Source organism: Aedes albopictus, chromosome 3 (assembly GCF_035046485.1).
Source record: "Aedes albopictus strain Foshan chromosome 3, AalbF5, whole genome shotgun sequence".
NCBI classification, from domain to species: Eukaryota; Metazoa; Arthropoda; class Insecta; order Diptera; family Culicidae; genus Aedes; species Aedes albopictus.
Window position 1 is genome coordinate 58,915,186 of NC_085138.1, and position 16,830 is coordinate 58,932,015.

A 16,830-nucleotide genomic window follows, 5' to 3' on the forward strand; every position below is an offset into this window, starting at 1 on the left:
GCCAACCAGTCAGCCGAGTTGCTCTGGGTATCCCAACAGTACGTCTCGTGTGCCTTTAAGTCTGAAGTAGTTCGTTCGCCGTGGGAACGATTTTCTTCAGCTTACCGCCCAAAAGTCTATCAGTTAAAAGTAAAGAAATTTGTACCAATCACCAGTTTGTGCAAGTAGCTTCTGTAAAAGTACTGTCCGGAGGAGAAGGTAGGTGTTTGGAATCAGGTTTTGAATAGTAGGTAAAAAGGGTTCTGATTTTCACTCTCTTGGAACTCTGCAGACAATGGCAGCCTTTGTGGAACCTCATTTTGACGCCTGGCAGGCCGCCGGCGGCAACATGACCGTTGTGGACAAGGTCCCACCGGAGATGTTGCATATGATTCACCCGCACTGGAACCAGTTCCCACCGATGAACCCACTGTGGCACTCGATCCTCGGATTCGCCATCTTTGTGTTGGGAATGGTCTCGATGATCGGCAATGGCTTCGTGATGTCCATCTTCACCGGCACCCCAAGCCTCCGCACCCCGTCCAACCTGCTAGTGGTCAATCTAGCCTTCTCGGACTTCCTGATGATGTTTACGATGGGACCGCCTATGGTGATCAACTGCTGGCATGAGACCTGGGTCTTTGGACCATTCGCTTGCGAAGTCTACGCTTGCCTTGGATCGCTGTTCGGCTGTGCCTCGATCTGGACCATGACTATGATTGCATTCGACCGATACAACGTCATTGTGAAGGGTCTGGCTGCCAAGCCTTTGACCAACAACGGTGCCATGCTGCGCATTTTGGGTATCTGGGCATTCGCTCTCTTCTGGACTTTGGCCCCATTCTTCGGATGGAACCGATATGTCCCGGAAGGAAACATGACTGCCTGCGGAACTGACTACCTGACCCAGACCTGGTTGAGCCGTTCGTACATCATCATCTACGCCATCTTCGTCTACTGGACGCCGCTGCTCACGATCATCTACTCGTACACTTTCATCCTGAAAGCTGTGGCCGCACACGAGGCCCAGATGCGTGAACAGGCCAAGAAGATGAACGTCGCCTCGCTCCGATCCTCGGAGGCCAACCAGACGAGCGCCGAAATCAAGCTCGCCAAGGTCGCCCTGGTCACCATCTCGCTGTGGTTCATGGCCTGGACTCCGTATCTGGTGATCAACTTCACCGGTATCTTCAAGGCTGCTCCGATCAGCCCGCTGGCAACCATCTGGGGATCGCTGTTCGCCAAGGCCAACGCCGTCTACAACCCAATTGTGTACGGTATCAGCCATCCGAAGTACCGCGCAGCTTTGTACCAGAGACACCCATGGCTGTCGTGCCAGGATTCGCAGGACAACCACAGCGGTGACAACCAGTCGACTGTCTCCGGAGCCACCACCGCCACCGAGGAGAAGGCCTAAATTCGGAGCGTTATGCGCTACAGAACGTACACGGTTCAAGACCAAAAACATTCGGCAACGAAATGATGTCTAGGTAGTTAAGGAAAATATAGCAAGCAAATAGTGAAAACTTGACGATTTCGCTGAGTAAATGTATTATCCGAACATATCAAAAATCATTTCTATTTTTTTATTCTTCTACCATACATTTAAGCTGGATCATTTGGTAAAATCTAGAAGATTCTCCTTTCAACTACTCATTTCATTTATATGGGGATTTATTCAACAATCCCATCTATGGATTGTCAAGTTTATTTAGCCTTCTTCGTGCATTAGCTTAAGTTCACTCCGGTGACGTATTCCCTGCGCAGCGTACCTATCTGGGTCATAATGACCCCAATGCACGACTTGGGTTAAATTTCGGCTGCGGATTCCTCCACAAACTGATATCTGGGGATTCCTCAGGAATGCTTTGAGGATTACTGCAGGAGATCTTTAAAGGGTTCGCTCTGCAGAACTCCCAGAAGAAACTTCCGGAAGATCTCGTGCATGAACTTTATAGAATTGCCTGAAGCCACTCTTGGAGGATTCCCAGAATTTCCAGAGGGCATTCATGGAAATTTTCAGAAACAACTCGAGAAGGAACTTCTGCCGGAATTTTTAAAGAAACTCCTAGACGATTTCCAGAAGCAACTCGAGGAGGATCCCCAGTAGATATTCTGGAAAAAAATCCCAGAACAATTTCTTGAAGGATTCTCAGAATGAAGATCCCCAGAAGAAAGTTCTGGGAGATTCCTAGAGGGAGTTCCTGTAGATTTCCTGCAAAATCTCCTGAGGATTCTCAGAGAGAGAGTTCCAGCAGGGCTCTCAGAAGGTACATTTTTTTAATTCTTCAACCACTTAACCTAATTTTACTGCTCTTTTGTCCACTAGGTCACTGCATGAGCGATTCCAATTGGCAGCTGCACTTATACTGTGTACAGAGCCAAAATGTATTCTTTTCTAATTCTACTTTATCGAACTGGTTGCCTTTTGCGCTGCTGTTACTTTTATACCCTTTGCATGGTAGAATGATGAGCACGAGGATTTGATGTGTGGCTCTTGTTCAAAACAGAATTCTCCGAATTCTTGCGTGTTTTGAAAATAAAAGTTTCGAACAGCTTTCCTGGAAATTCCAAAGCTGCGGTTACAAACCTCCTTTGAAAAATGGTCAAAACTGGCTTCAGGGCTGTTGCAAGAAATTTCAGGAAGAAAGACAAGAAATGACAAGAATAGCCACTTTGTTCCAATTCCATTTAAGAATATTTATTGTATGACTTTGACCTGAACATATTTATTCCCTGATTTACTCCGGCATGCTATTTCCAGGGTAAATCAAATTGCAACCTGCAATCTCTTCATAAAAATTCAATTCTTGTTCGCGAAACAGTTAGGCTGAGGATCTCTGATGTAGAGGAACTTCCAAAAGAGTTATTCATTAGGATAAATGAAGAATAAAAACCTGATAGGATTTACCACACGACTTAGTGCCACGGATCATTGAGTATATAGTGAGTGAGTCTCGTCGAAGAAAATAGTTTTAGTCATTGAAGCTATATTGTCGTTTTGTAAAAAAAAAAAAAATTGGAATATTTCAGAACAATCTAGATAGTCTCATAATATACAGAGCCATAGCGTGGTCCCATGGCGCCCTTGGCAAGCATCCAGATTTCCACCCCATGACAATTGGACACTGTTAATTTACAAAAGTTTGTAGTTATGATCTTTTTTCGGAGTTTATTTAAAAACTGGATTTAAGTGTTTCGAAAAAAACAAACTCTGCCCGATTTTTTTATACGAACACATTTTGCATTTTAAGAATCACACAATAATTAGAAATAGCATTTCAGATTCCTAAAAGGTATGATGCATAAGGGGCTGTCCATAAACCACGTGGTCATTTTTTTGGGAATTCTCAACCCCCCCCCCCCCCCCGGCGTGGTCATTAGTCCATACAAAATTTTTTATTGGTCCATACAAAATGGTCATTGGCCGAACCCCCCCCCCCCCCCCACATGACCACGTGGTTTATGGACAGCCCCTAAATTTGCTCAAGAATCTTACACAATTTTTTTTCTTTTCTGTTTTTTTTTTCAACTTAATTTTGTTTTCGAAAATAATTGAGTTGCAGTGGTTTTTAGGAATCCTCAAACGATGGATTTTACCAATTTTGGGAGATTAGTTCAATTGGTTTTACCAGAATTTTCCAATAACTTTACCAAAGCCTACTTCTGAAATTTGATCAAAACATTTCCCAGAAGATCTGTAATCTTGGATAAATACCAGGATAAGTTCCTGAAAAAAAAAATCTACATGAGTTTCTGTCGGAATCTCTGCAGGAATTTCTGCAGGTATATCCGGTGCATATTAAAGTCTGGGAAACATTTCAGCAAAAATTTCAAATGGAATTCATGGTGAAATTCTTGCAGGAACTCCTAGAATAGTTCGTAGATAAATGCCTGAAGGAATACTTGTAAAAAATTGTGGAGAACCACTGGAAGAATTCCTAAAAGAATACGTGGAAGAATTTTTGTATGAATTCCTGCAAAAGTTTCTTAAGAAATCTCATGGAAGATTTCTAATAAAAATACCTTAAATGTTTTATGAAGAAATTCATAGAGACATTTCTGAAGGAATCCATAAAATCAATGGCAGGTTTTCCAGCGGAACACCTTGAGAAATTTCTGTTTAAATTCCCAATTTACTCAAGAAATTTATGAGGTAATACATGAACAGTTTTTTAGGGAATTCTAGCAGAAATTTATGGATCAATCTCTAGTAAACATGGAACAATTTCGAAAGAAATCAATGGAAGATTTTCTAAGCGATATGAGAGATTTCTTCTATTTAAAGGGATCTATAAAATACTTTCTGAAGGAACCTTTGGTAAAATTTCTGAAGAAATCTATATACGATTTTCTAAAAAAAAATTCCTGGAGGAATGTTTGAAGGAATTCTTAGAGGGGATTTCTGAAGCAATCTATGCTGAATTTTCTATAGGAATCCATGGTGGAATTGGGTTTTTAAATTTTGAAAAATGTATTGATTTTTGGATTTTATACGAAAAAGCACCTTTTTCTGAGCCACTTTGATTTTTTTCAGATTTTTAGAACTTTATTTTGATACCTAAAATCAATTTCAAAGAGATTTTTTGAATTCACCTTTTGACAGCTGGGCAACTGCTTGACAGTTCCGCCCAGTACAAAATGCGACGAGGGGTGATTCGACAAATCGCTCCCATACAAGCTTCAAATTGATTTGGAAAATTGCCTAATCAAATCCCTGGAGAAATATCAGGAGGAATCCTTTCACTAATTTCTAAATTAATTTCAAATATCTTCCTGAATTGCTTAAGGAATAAAAGAAAAAATCAATTATTGGGTAGAAACTCTTCGAAAGTAACCGCAAGACATTCCCCAGTGAGAATATTCCGGATTTTTTTTAAACAAAAATCACTGTTATTTTGAAAGCATTTTGATTTTGCTTTACTCATTAAAAAGCTAAGCTAGTTATAATAAATAAAATAGTAGATGAATTCTCAGGTTACATTATGGTAAATGTTCAAAATGAATTATAATAAACTAAAAAAAATTGAGAATACGGAAAACTGAAGAACATATTACCAATCTTAGATACTGAACATAGTGAAACCTTTATAACATTCAAGAAAACAATAGCATCATCCTGTTTTCCTTTAGCCTTAGGCCTTTTCGGCGCCCCTCTTATGCTGGCACCCTTGGCGGGGGCCAACCTGGCCAACCGCACGCTACGTCTCTGATAATATATTGTCTAAGAGAATTCAATAAACAGTGCGATGGAGCGGACCTGGTGGGATGGTTAGAACACTTGCCTATCATGCCGAGGATCTGGGATCGAATCCCACCCCCGACAATCTCACAAAATGTGAGTTCTTCCTTCGGAAGGGAAGTAAAGCGTGGGTCCAGAGATGAACTATTATTATGTGGTTTTATTGGCAATAATCGGTGAAAAATAACGGAAACAGCTTATTTTGCGTGACGCGTTTCGACCTACTATTCTTCGGTCATCATCAGACGCATTCAGCTGGAATCACCCCTTAAACTTCGTCAGTTATATAATACTGATGAACTAGCCTAGGGCTGAAAATCTTGTTAACACAGATAAAAAAAAAATAAACAGTGCGGCTCGTCTTAGGCAAACAACGAAACACAAAATTTAGCTTCAATCATTTTAGTCCAACGTCTTCTATCAGCACTGTCTGCGATGACGGAGGCGTTCAAATATCCAAGGTTCCTTACACTGCCATCACCTCAAAGAGTCACACGAGCATAACATAAAATTAAAAACCTGTTTCCCAATTCACCATATCTCTGGAATGAGCAAAAATACAATAAACAAACTTGACCCCAAAACGATCCAGGATATTGAACAGATAAAAAAAAACGGTTATAAACCTCTGTAGGAGAAGGAATACCACCAAGAGCAACATATAAGAATTTTTGAGCGGTGCCAAACTTGGCATGCAGTAAAAGGGAACAACAATTCGAAAAAAAAACATGCGGAATGATACGGACAAAACACCGTCGTTGTTATTGGATTGCGACGGATTCCGACGAGCCTCATGGATGGTGATCCGTGAGACTGTGCTGGGATTGATGATGGACGACGACGACGACGACTCCTTGCCTGTATGTAGGGTTGGGCAACTACACACAAGCACCACCATCACACAAGCTCTCGATGCGATGCAATCAGGAAGAGTAGAAAATTAATGAATTTTTAAACTCGTTTGCATCCGGATTAAGTCTCACCGCGAGCGTCGTGTCCCCGTGGTATCGATGGATCCCGAGCTGTGGGAAATAATAGTCAACTATCGAGTTCAGATGTTTTCTAGTTTATTTTTATTAATGGTTAAAAACTGTAGTCTAAAGGCTGGAAAGGTCACATCAGAAAGTTGTATGAGAAAAACTAAATCAGTTACCAATTTCTGATCGGGATACACTATCCGGTGACTGGTGTTCGTTGAACGAATGTGTAGTTATGTCCACAACACGCCTCTGGTGTCCTGCAGTAAGATTAGCTTCACCTTTTGTACCTATGGCTTATCGTGATGAAACTTTGTGGTTGGAAGGTGTGTAGCCGGCGAGTCGAGATTGGTGTTACGATGATGATGGTTATGATGATGATATGGGAATGACATTGCACCTGTTGATGGGCTTGGGATTGGGACGGAATCGTTGTTATGCAAATGTGTTGAGTCACCAGGGGAAATCGATATATGTATGTATGCAAGTTAATCCGATTGTGAACCTTTGTTACTTTCGATAGGGGATAGCATAATCGAAATCACGTCACCTATGACACCCGTTAGCATTGTGCAATTGAGCTGGTATACCTTCAAATGAATTCCAAATAATTCAGATGATCATTTGCGTACAAGATTTTTGCATTAAGTTTAACCGTTAAATTAAATAAAAATACTACAGGTCGAACTCAATGCTTATATATGTTGTTTATGTATTGAATTGTATCCATTATAGGACTATCATTGTTTACCATTAAATAAAGAGCTTTTGGCATGTCTCCAAAACTTTCTTCTAGGGATTTTGCAGTTCTTCTTGTAATTACTCTACGAGTACGTGGAAAAGCTCAATATTAGAAAACACAGAATGTTGATTAATTGGTAAATTTAGAGATGAGGGCTCGGCTCTGAGTCAGTCTATTAGGCAGAATCGTTACCTGTGCTGTGGCTTGTTGTTCAAAGCGCCAGCCTAACGAATACGGAGTCGTGGGTTCGAATCCCACCAGAACGCTAATTTTCACAATTCCACCTCTTAATTTGCCAATTAATCAACGTTCTGTGTCTTCTTATTTCGAGCCTTTCCTAGTGCGTATCGACGTACCGGCAAATAAAATGCAATATAGACATCCCAAGTAACAGTTTATGTTTTGTTCGGCTCTATAAGAGATCTTCATGACCAATTTTATAAAACTTTCAATAAAACTGATTTATACATCAAAACCTCTTGATAACCTCTTTAAGAGCGTCTTTCGGCTAAGTGTACCACTCTCGGAGAGTTTTTGCAATCCACATTAAGAGTAGCAATAAAACTGTTTTAAAACCTAGTTGAATAATTTTTCATTCTCGAAAAGAGGTTTGTTGTTTTTGTTTTTCAACAAAAACTATACATCTTAAGATGCAGAGAAGCTTCTTTGATGGCACGTAAAGTTCAGGGGGATACATCATTCGTAAGTAGAAAGCGATCATTTCAATGTGCTATTTTAGTAGCTATGATGTTGCTAGGCTTCTGCGCATTCAGTTTTACCGTGAACATTGGGGTTGCAGAAACATAAAATTAATGCGCTTCGAAAATTGTGAAAATTATCATATTGGAATAAAATAAATCAACTTGTTAATTTAGTAAAACTATCTCGAATCACAAGAAAACTCAGCTGTGAGAGTTTATTTATGTGAGCATGTTATGGAAATGGTGGCAAACTATTCATTCATTGCTTATTTGAGCAAAATTAACTATTTTCTATTCACGTCAGTTAATTCTTCAATATGGCGACGACTATAACTAGCGAAAATAAAACGAAAGCAAGTTTACTTTTGTAATGACCGCAATAAACCTAGCATTGTCGTAGTTTCTGCTTTTCCACCAACAGATGTCGTTACTAATCGAACGGATCGCCATCAGTTGAGAGTTTGAACAGTTTTATTGTGGTACTAATTAATGCCATATCGGAGAGTTTTGTTTACTCTTAAAATACGGCTTTATGGATATCTTCAAGTATACTGTACAACATTTCATCAATGGTTTTCATAAAAGTAGTCATAAAACTGTGAGTTTTAATTATTGCTGTAATAAATCGCTGATAAAAATCAAACAAAACCTATCAGGATGTGCCCTCTAAGACTTCCTCAGGAAAACCCACCAAATTTCTTCTTCAGTTGCAATTGCAGTTTCACTCTTCTGAGAATTCGTTTACGGATTCTTTTGGAAGTGTCTTCTGGGATACCTTTAGGAAAACTCATGAGATTACTCTATACAATCTCTTGGAATTCATTCTGAACTACTATTGCATTATCTCCTAGCGGCTCCTTCTATGATTCCTCCATGAATATTTTAGGGAATACATTAGGTAATCTCGTATAATTCCACTTGGTTATCGTTTGGAGTGTCATGAGAAATTTGTGATAGGATACCTAGAATTCTTTAGATGTCCCTTCTGTTATTTTTAAGGAGTTGCTTCTGGGAAGCAACCAGATGCCCCTTTTTAAATTCCTCCTGCAGTTTCGACGGGCATTCCTTCAGGAGCTCCACCAGGAATTGGAATGCTTGAAGAAATTCTGGGTTAAGTACCTTTCTGAGATTCCTTACATATACATAAAAAAAACTGTTGAATTGGAAGATCTTCCAGGGATTATTATAAATTCCCTCGAAAATCCCTCTACGCGATTTTGAAAAAATCTATCTACATGAATCTACATTCGGATATGTTACCCAGGGATTTCTTTGGTTTCTTACAGGGATAATTTCAGACATTTCACAAGCTTGTCTTCAAAATTTAACAAAAGATTTTTTTCGGTAATCTTGCATAGATTGCTTTAGAAACTTCTACCTTTTAGTTATTGCTTTATAAATTGTTTAGAAATTTATCGAAAGATTAATGTAGAACGCCATCCGTTGATATTTTCAGAAATTTCTCCAGAGATTCAGTTGAAGGACTTTAGAAAGTCGACCAGGATTTTTTTTTAAGAAATTCTATTACTAATGCCTTCAGAGAGATTTCTCTGAGAATTATATTGGGAATTCCTCCAATGATTCTTTTTTACGAATACAGAATTTTTCCAAAAGTATTCAGAGAATTTATTTAGAAAATCCACCTATGTGCAAGCTCTTTTAGAAAATCTTTTAGTGGTTGCTTTAAATATTCTTCTAGAATTTCCTTCTCAAAATCTCTTTGTAAATTTCCAAAGAATTCATTAAAAAACTTAGAAATTCCTCCATAGTTCCATTCAGAAATCCGTAAAAGAATCTTTTAGAAAATCATCCATGAATCCCTTCAGAAATGTTGTCAGCGATTCTAACAAAAATCAAAATTTCAGAATTCCTCCAGTAATTTCTCCAAGGATTTTTTTAATAAAATTTTCTACAATTCCTCCAAAGTTCGCATTTTTTTTCAGAAATTACTCTGGAGATTCTTTCAGAAATTCTTCTCCGAAATTTCACATAAGATTAGTCTAGAAAATCTTGCAAAGATTGTTTCAATTTTTTTTCATGAATTTCCTCAGAAACTCTTTAGTAATTACTTCAGAAATTCTTTGAGGGATTCCTCCAGAAATTTATCGAAGGATTCATGTCGAACGCATGGATGTTTTCAGAAAATTCTCCATGGATTTTTACAAAAAAACCTCCAGGTATGTCTTCAGAAATTTGTCCACTGATTCCATTAGAAAGTCTTCCAGGGATTTTAAAGAAATTTTGCCAGTAATGCCATCGGAGAAATTTCTCGGAGGATTCTTTCAGGAGTACCTCCAAGGATTCAGTTTTAGGAAATCATATTTCCCTTTAGATTTTGTTCAAAAGTTTTCAGAGATCACCAAAGAAGATTATTAAAGAACTCCTTCATAAAACCTCCCTTGGGTGTCTTCCGAAATTGCTCCAGGATTTGTTTTCAGGAAGACTTCCATGGTATCCTTGTGGACGTTATTTTAGAACATCTTTCAGAGATTGCCTAAAAAATTCCTCTAGAAGAACATTCAGAGAATCCTTCGGATATTTTTTTCCAAAGAATTCCTTTGGAGAAACTTAGAAATTCCTCCACAGTTTCTTTCAGAAATACGCACGAGAAGTCTTCCAGGAAATCACCCATGGATTCCATCAGATATTCTGTCAGCGATTCCTTCAGAAAATCAAAAGTTCAGAATTCCTTCAATAATTTCCCCAATGATTTCTTTAGAAAATTTGCCACAATTCTTCCAAAGATCGCTTCAGATTTTTTTCAGGTATTTCTTTAGAAATTATACTGCATGCTCTCTCAGAAATTCTCCTCTGAAATATCACAAAGGATTAGTCTAGAAAATCTTGCATAGATTGTTTAAAAAAATTCTTCATGAATTTCTTGAGAAACTCTTTTGTTATTACTTCAGAAATTCTTTGAGAGATTTCTCCAGGAATTTATCGAAGGGTTTATGTAGAATGCCATTCAATTCCTCCATGGATTTCTGTAAAAAATCCTCCAAGTATGTGTTCAAAAATTTTTCCAGCGTGAAATCAGAAACTCTTTATAATTCCTTAGAATTCTTTTAGAAAGTCTTCCTGTGATTTTTTTTTTAGAAATTTTGCCAGTAACGCATTCAGAGACATTTCTCTGAGGAGGAGGATTCCTTATTAAGAAATCATAGCTTCTTTAAGAATTTCTCCAAAAGATTTCATAGGTAACCCCAGAAGTTAATTGCAGAACTTCTTTATAAAACCTACTTTGGATATCTTCCGAAAATGTTCCATGGATTCGTTTAGACAATCCTCCAGGATTTCCTGTCAGGAAGCCTTCCATGGTTTCAAAAATTCCTCTAGAATATCCTTTTAACAATCCTCCCGATTTTTTTTTTCAAAAAAAAAATCTTTTAGAAAAACATAGAAATTCCTTCTCAGTTTCTTTCAGACTGTTGTCTGAAGGAATCTCTTACGAAACTCCTGGCGTTATCTTCGGAGATTCCTAGAAGAAATTTTTGAAAATTTTCTGAGGGGATTCCCGGACAAAACTCCTGAAGCAATTCCTGGCTGAATGATTGGGAAAATACTTGAATGAATTCCTTAAGATACTTTCTTAATTCCTAGAAAAAAAAATCATGAGTAGCTTTTGTAGAAATTGTGCGAGTAATTCCAAGGACATCATTCTGCAGGGATTCCTGGAGAAATTTCTTAAAAAATCTTAAGAAAAAATCTGCACTACTTGCTGCAAAAATTACAGGCAAACGTACTGGTGAAATTCTTGCAGAAACCCATTTTGAGGGATCCGTGACGAATTTTCTAAAGGAATCCTTGGAAGACCTTCTAGATACCTCTGGTGGAATTTTTAGAAAATTTTTAATATAATTCTGAGATAACCTTTTGAATGATAATCTTTGGAATCCTGAAGCATTCCCGGAAAAAAAATCTGAATATTATCTGAGAAATCGCTGGAGGAATAACGAGAGAAACTTTTAAAGGAGCTTCCAGAAGAATCTATTAAGATTTTTGTAGAGGAAATTCCAAATAAATGTCTGAGAGAATCCCTGAATACATGGAGTACATGAAGAAACTTCTGGATTCCAACAATAATTTCCGGGAGAGTTAGTGGAAAAACTTCAAAATTTCTAAAAAATAAAACGCTAGAGAATCTATAATATCTCACCTAGAATATCTGAAAGAATATCCGAATCTCCATAAAAAATTTCCTGGAATGGCATCGATCCAGAAATCTTTGGAGGAATTCCTCAAGTAATTGCTAGAAGAATTTATTGAGAAAATTCTTGAAAATTTTTTGCAGAAATCCCAAAGAAATACTTCTGGAGGATATTTGATAATATTCCTGAAGGATTTTTTTTTCGGAAATTTCTTAAGAAAAAATGAAGGATTACAGGCACGAACTTCTGTAGTAATAGTTTAATAGTTTAATAGTTTATTTTCAAAATTACGGGATCCTATTACAGTACAGTATCATTAAGGACAAGGAAACAAATCATTAGAGGAATTTCCTAAACGATCGCTGAATGAATCCTAGAAGAAATTTCTGAAGAAATGTCTGAGGAAACCCGAGGACTAGTTTCAAGGAGTTAGAGGAGGAATTCATGTAAGAATCTTTAGAGGAATTAAAAAGAAACATTGACAGAAATGCATTTTAAAGGGATACCTGGAGGAAACTTTGAAGGACTTCTGCTGAAATCATTCCAGAAAATCCTGCAAAATTCTTCTATCTTTAAAAATTCCGAAAAAAATGGTAAATCCTGAAAGAATCCCAAAAGAGTTTCTAGCGTCGTCCCTGGAGATAATCGTAGAGAAAATTCTAAAGAAGCGCATAAGAAGGAATACAATCTGAAAGAATAGTTCTTGCCGAACTCAGTTTCAGAAGTTTCACCTAAAGTTCGTCCGTAAATTCGTTCTTGGATGCCTCCAAGAGCTTCTGTTGATTTTGTTGCAGAATCGTGTTTACAACTCCTTCGAATTCCTGCGGCGAATCCTTTAAGAATCTTTCAAACTTACTTCTGAGAATCCTCCTAGAGTTCTGTCTGGGAATCCTCCAGGACTTTCTTCTGGGAGTCCTTCAGAACGTTCTTCTTAGAAGCGCACCTGGTGGAATGGTTAGAGCACATGGCTATCACACCAAGGATCTGGGATCGAATCCCACTCTCGATAAACTCACAATAAGTAATTCTTTCTTTGGAAAGTAAGTATTACCATGTGTTCCGAGGTAAACTTTTTTCTCTAAGGTTAAAAATCTCGTTAATACTGATACAAAAAAAAACCTTCTGGGAATCCTTTTGTATGGTTTTGCTATCGCATATATCGCTTGAACTGAATAGGTCTTCTGATTCCATCTACGATTAATTAACTGAACTAAGCTCATCACTACAGCATCATTCTCGAAGACTTTTTTCCAAACTCTCTCATGGATGTAATTCCAATCAGGATAAAACTTCTTAGTTCCTGACTGTATTTATTCCTGCAACGCCTATTCACCATGTTTCCTCTCTTTTTCTATTTTTCTTTTCAGAGCACTCCTGATGACCAACCGTTTGAAGTAGTAGCGAGCAACTTTCATCCACCAAATCACTAACGAAGAAACTGTGTGTACTTTACTTTTGCTGAAGTTTTCCCCGAAGTTTTTCCCGTGCAGCACGCGAACAGCAGAGAGGATTAAGCAACCGAATCCAAACATAGGAAAGAACAATCAAAATCGAATAAATCTCATCGCCCCGAAGCAGCAAATCCATCCATAGTGGAAACAGCGTCGTTCTTGACGCGCACCGCAACAGAGTGTGAGTGTTTGAATGGTGTAAGGAAGTGGAAAGAAAATTGCTTCTCGACTTCTTCCTTCGGGAGAGGGGGGTTCTGCTTGGAAAACTTACCTACAGGAGGAGGAAAAAAAAGACGCGAAGTCGTTCGAGCGAGCGGAAAGCGGAAGGAAATTAAAACTAAACAAACCTGATGAAGGTGAAGAAGCGGTGAAGTTGGTGGCAGGCTGCAGTCAGTCGGTGTCTGCTCTGGAATCGAATCAAAAGATAAGCTGCAGAAGGAAAACTAAAGTCGACTATAATTTATTTTACGATCAGTTTTTCCTTCCCATCGGTGCCCGCCAATAGTGTAGAAGTGTTCGAACCAGACACGGTGGGAATTTGCAACCTTCGGATATTTGCAAACTGCACAACTGGGTGTCAATCTCGGTCGCAGTCTCGCAGTTGACCGAACACCGGAAGACAGGGCTCATAAAGAAGAAAAGCCCACTTGTGGAAGTGCACAGAAGAAGTAAAAAAAAAGTCAGTTGACAAGTGCTGGAAAAGTGAAAACTTTGAAAACAGAAAGTGACAGGGTTCCCCGGGTCCTACAGAGATCGGTGTGTCAAAGTCAACACAGGCGCTCGGCGGAAAAGGCGATTGAACGAGAGTCAACACTGACATGAAGTGAAGGTAAGGCGCACTTTGCTCGCTAATTGATTCAATTAAAAGGAGACACCGTTGTCGTCGCGGTCGCCGTTGTAGTTGATGCCCTCCGGGGGATCGTCGTCGTCATCGCCGGTGAGGTCTCAGACTCTCTTTTTATTTGTTGACGTGGAATGTGTTGTGGAAATGGAGGAATTTATGTGATAGGTGTTATTTGAGTGAATAATAGAAACGAAATCGTGGGTATTCATGCAAAGTTTGAATGGGAATTTTCCGGTGGAATGACGAGCATCTTCCTCTCAGAGTGTGGATTTCTATTTAGTTGTGGCACTTTTTTTGTGTTGTTGAGGTAAACAAAATTAACAGAAATCGCTTTTAAGGTGTTTACCTTGGGGTTCGTCTGCAATACTCAAGGTGTGACCGATGGTGTAATAGAATTTTTTTTTTCATTGCCGGAGAGTGGACCCAAACGATCCTAATGATTTCAACCCTACTGAATTCATCTCAATTCGGCACCAACATTTCAAAAGGGCGTAACTGCATTTGGAAGTAATACCTTCTTTCAAAGCTGTAGGTCGTACTGCCTCCCTTACACTCAAACCACCGTGGTTGTCGGAAAGAGGAGAGTTTTTCCCATCTGGTACTTGTTGTGAAAAACATGGAAATCATAACACATGATCCACAGCTTTAAAAGAAGGTGATGATTCCAAAAGCAGTTACGCCCTTTTGAAATGTTGGTGTCGAATTAAGCTGTTGTCTTAAGAAATTATAACGAAATAGGATTCGATCGCTTCCATAAGTAATTTATTCTTAACATGTAAAGTCTGAGAAAAAGTAAAAAATGCAACTATTTATGAACCTAGAAAACTAGGAATTTTAAGGAGACCCTTTTGCTCATGTATAAATTTAAAAACCTGTATGGAGTATGATCTTTGGCCAGAACCATTCCTCCTTAAAAGTCGACGTGGTTTATGAAACGTCCCTTAGTAGCACTAGCAGGCAACTTTGTATTACACTGCTGTATTTTGTACATTACGTTGAAAAAAATCAAGCATTGTTTCTTCTGGAACTTATATTTTTTTTTTCGGTCATAGCCACAAAATTATCGTCGTAACAAATCATAGCTGAACTCTTTTGAAAATTACGAACTCTTTTCAGGACTAACCCAGAATTTTATTCATGATTTCCTTCCGAAGATTTTTTGAAAATGTAATGCTAATGTTTCTCGTGTAGTGATTAAGCATATAGATTTAGGCAGATTTTATTTTAGTTCTTAAGTTTTGTTAGAATAGCTGTGTCATTTGAGTTTGTATTTTTACCTGTTGACCGATAAATAAATGTAAATGTAAATATAATGTGTTTTATGCCTGAAGTTTTTTCAGTAATAAATCATCCAATATATGCTTTTAGCAACACTCCACTCTATTCCTCCTCTGAGAAATAACCTTCAGTTGTATTGTTCCGAATACATCCTTGCCGGAATTTTCCTAAAGACAGTTTTATATACTCCTGTGCTGCATATATTGATCTCAAAACATAATCATAAAGAAGTGTTAATTGACGTATTCCCGGAAGGACCCTTGGATAAATTTCTGAAGGTTTTTCGTAAAAGCCTTGAAACTATCACTGGAGAAATGCCTCGAGGTGTCCCTGTAAGAATTTCTAAAGGGAGTCCCGGAGTTTCCGGAGAACTCTCAACTGATGGAATTGTTTGGGAAATCCTGGAATTCACCTGATTTTTGGACAAATAGCTTGAATCCCAAGTAACAATGAATGCTGAACAGTGAGAGTATTAGCTGAACATTGGCTGGTTAATGGTGCCAGTGGTTGAAAACAATGACAGCTGAATAACGGTCTGAAGGATGGCTTGCTCAACCTCTTTATACAGCAATACATTAATGGTTGAATATAAAGTTGAATAGAATATTCATCATCTGTGTAGCCAGCTTTAAATCATAAACCAGCATGCAGAATTAATCATCTGTTGTTCAAGCTGTAATCAAATAATTTTTGACAGCTGATCTAAGCATGTTTTCGTAGTGTCCACATCGCTTCTCCAGCCTCAACGCAGACTTGGTTCAACTAATGTTCTTGATTATTCAGACACAACAAGTGATGCTCTCGTTTTCGGGGAACTGTATACAATTGTGTGTTGTGTTGATGCTAAGGTGGCTATAAATAAGGAGATCCAAGTTCAATTCCCAGTTTTCACATAGATTATGAATTATAAATTCGAACACATTTCTTCTGGAAAATAAAGCTGGTAATAATAAAATTAAGCTTACGAAAGCTTTAGATCAGCCTTTCAAAGAACCTCAAATCAGCTAAAGATTGAATAAAATCACCAAAATTAGATGTTTAGGAGATGATTAAAGTATTGTATCTCTTGTGCCCAGTTTTTTTTTCAAATGAAAGCTGCTTCAATAGAGTTGAAAAACGTTTGTACAGCCTGAAATTGTTACCTGGGATGTATCCAAAATGAAATGACTGGAGGAATTTAAGAAGGAACTAGAGAAATTCCAGGAGGAAACCCTGGAAGATTTTCGAAAGATTTTTCTCTAGGCGAATTTTCTGTGTGAAGTAAGTCACAGTGACTCTGAAGATTCACAGGATATATTGCTGAACGAATCGCAGGATGATTTTTTGAAGAAACTCTTTTGCAGGAGCTGCAGGGGATATTCTTGAAGGAATTCATGGATGGAGTCCTCAATAAAATTTTTCGGAGATAATTGTGTAAGAACTCCTGGATGATTTTTTGGAGATTTTCATGGCTCCAGTATTCTTCTAA

General features: G+C 38.2%; 2 protein-coding genes across 2 annotated transcripts in view; both read left to right on the forward strand.

The window, feature by feature from the left end:
* LOC134290206 (myb-like protein X) overlaps positions 1-16,830 on the forward strand; it is a 704,426-nt gene that overhangs the window by 272,957 nt on the left and 414,639 nt on the right. Inside the window, exon 2 of the mRNA XM_062857276.1 lies at positions 13,157-14,069. The gene's annotated coding sequence lies outside the window, so the exon portion shown is untranslated. The remainder of the gene's footprint in view (positions 1-13,156; positions 14,070-16,830) is intronic.
* LOC109399710 (opsin-1) lies at positions 7-1,510 on the forward strand. Its single transcript, XM_019672216.3, has 2 exons — positions 7-198; positions 272-1,510. Exon 2 carries the CDS (start codon positions 275-277, stop codon positions 1,394-1,396), a length of 1,122 nt encoding a protein of 373 aa, XP_019527761.1. The 5' UTR covers positions 7-198; positions 272-274; the 3' UTR covers positions 1,397-1,510.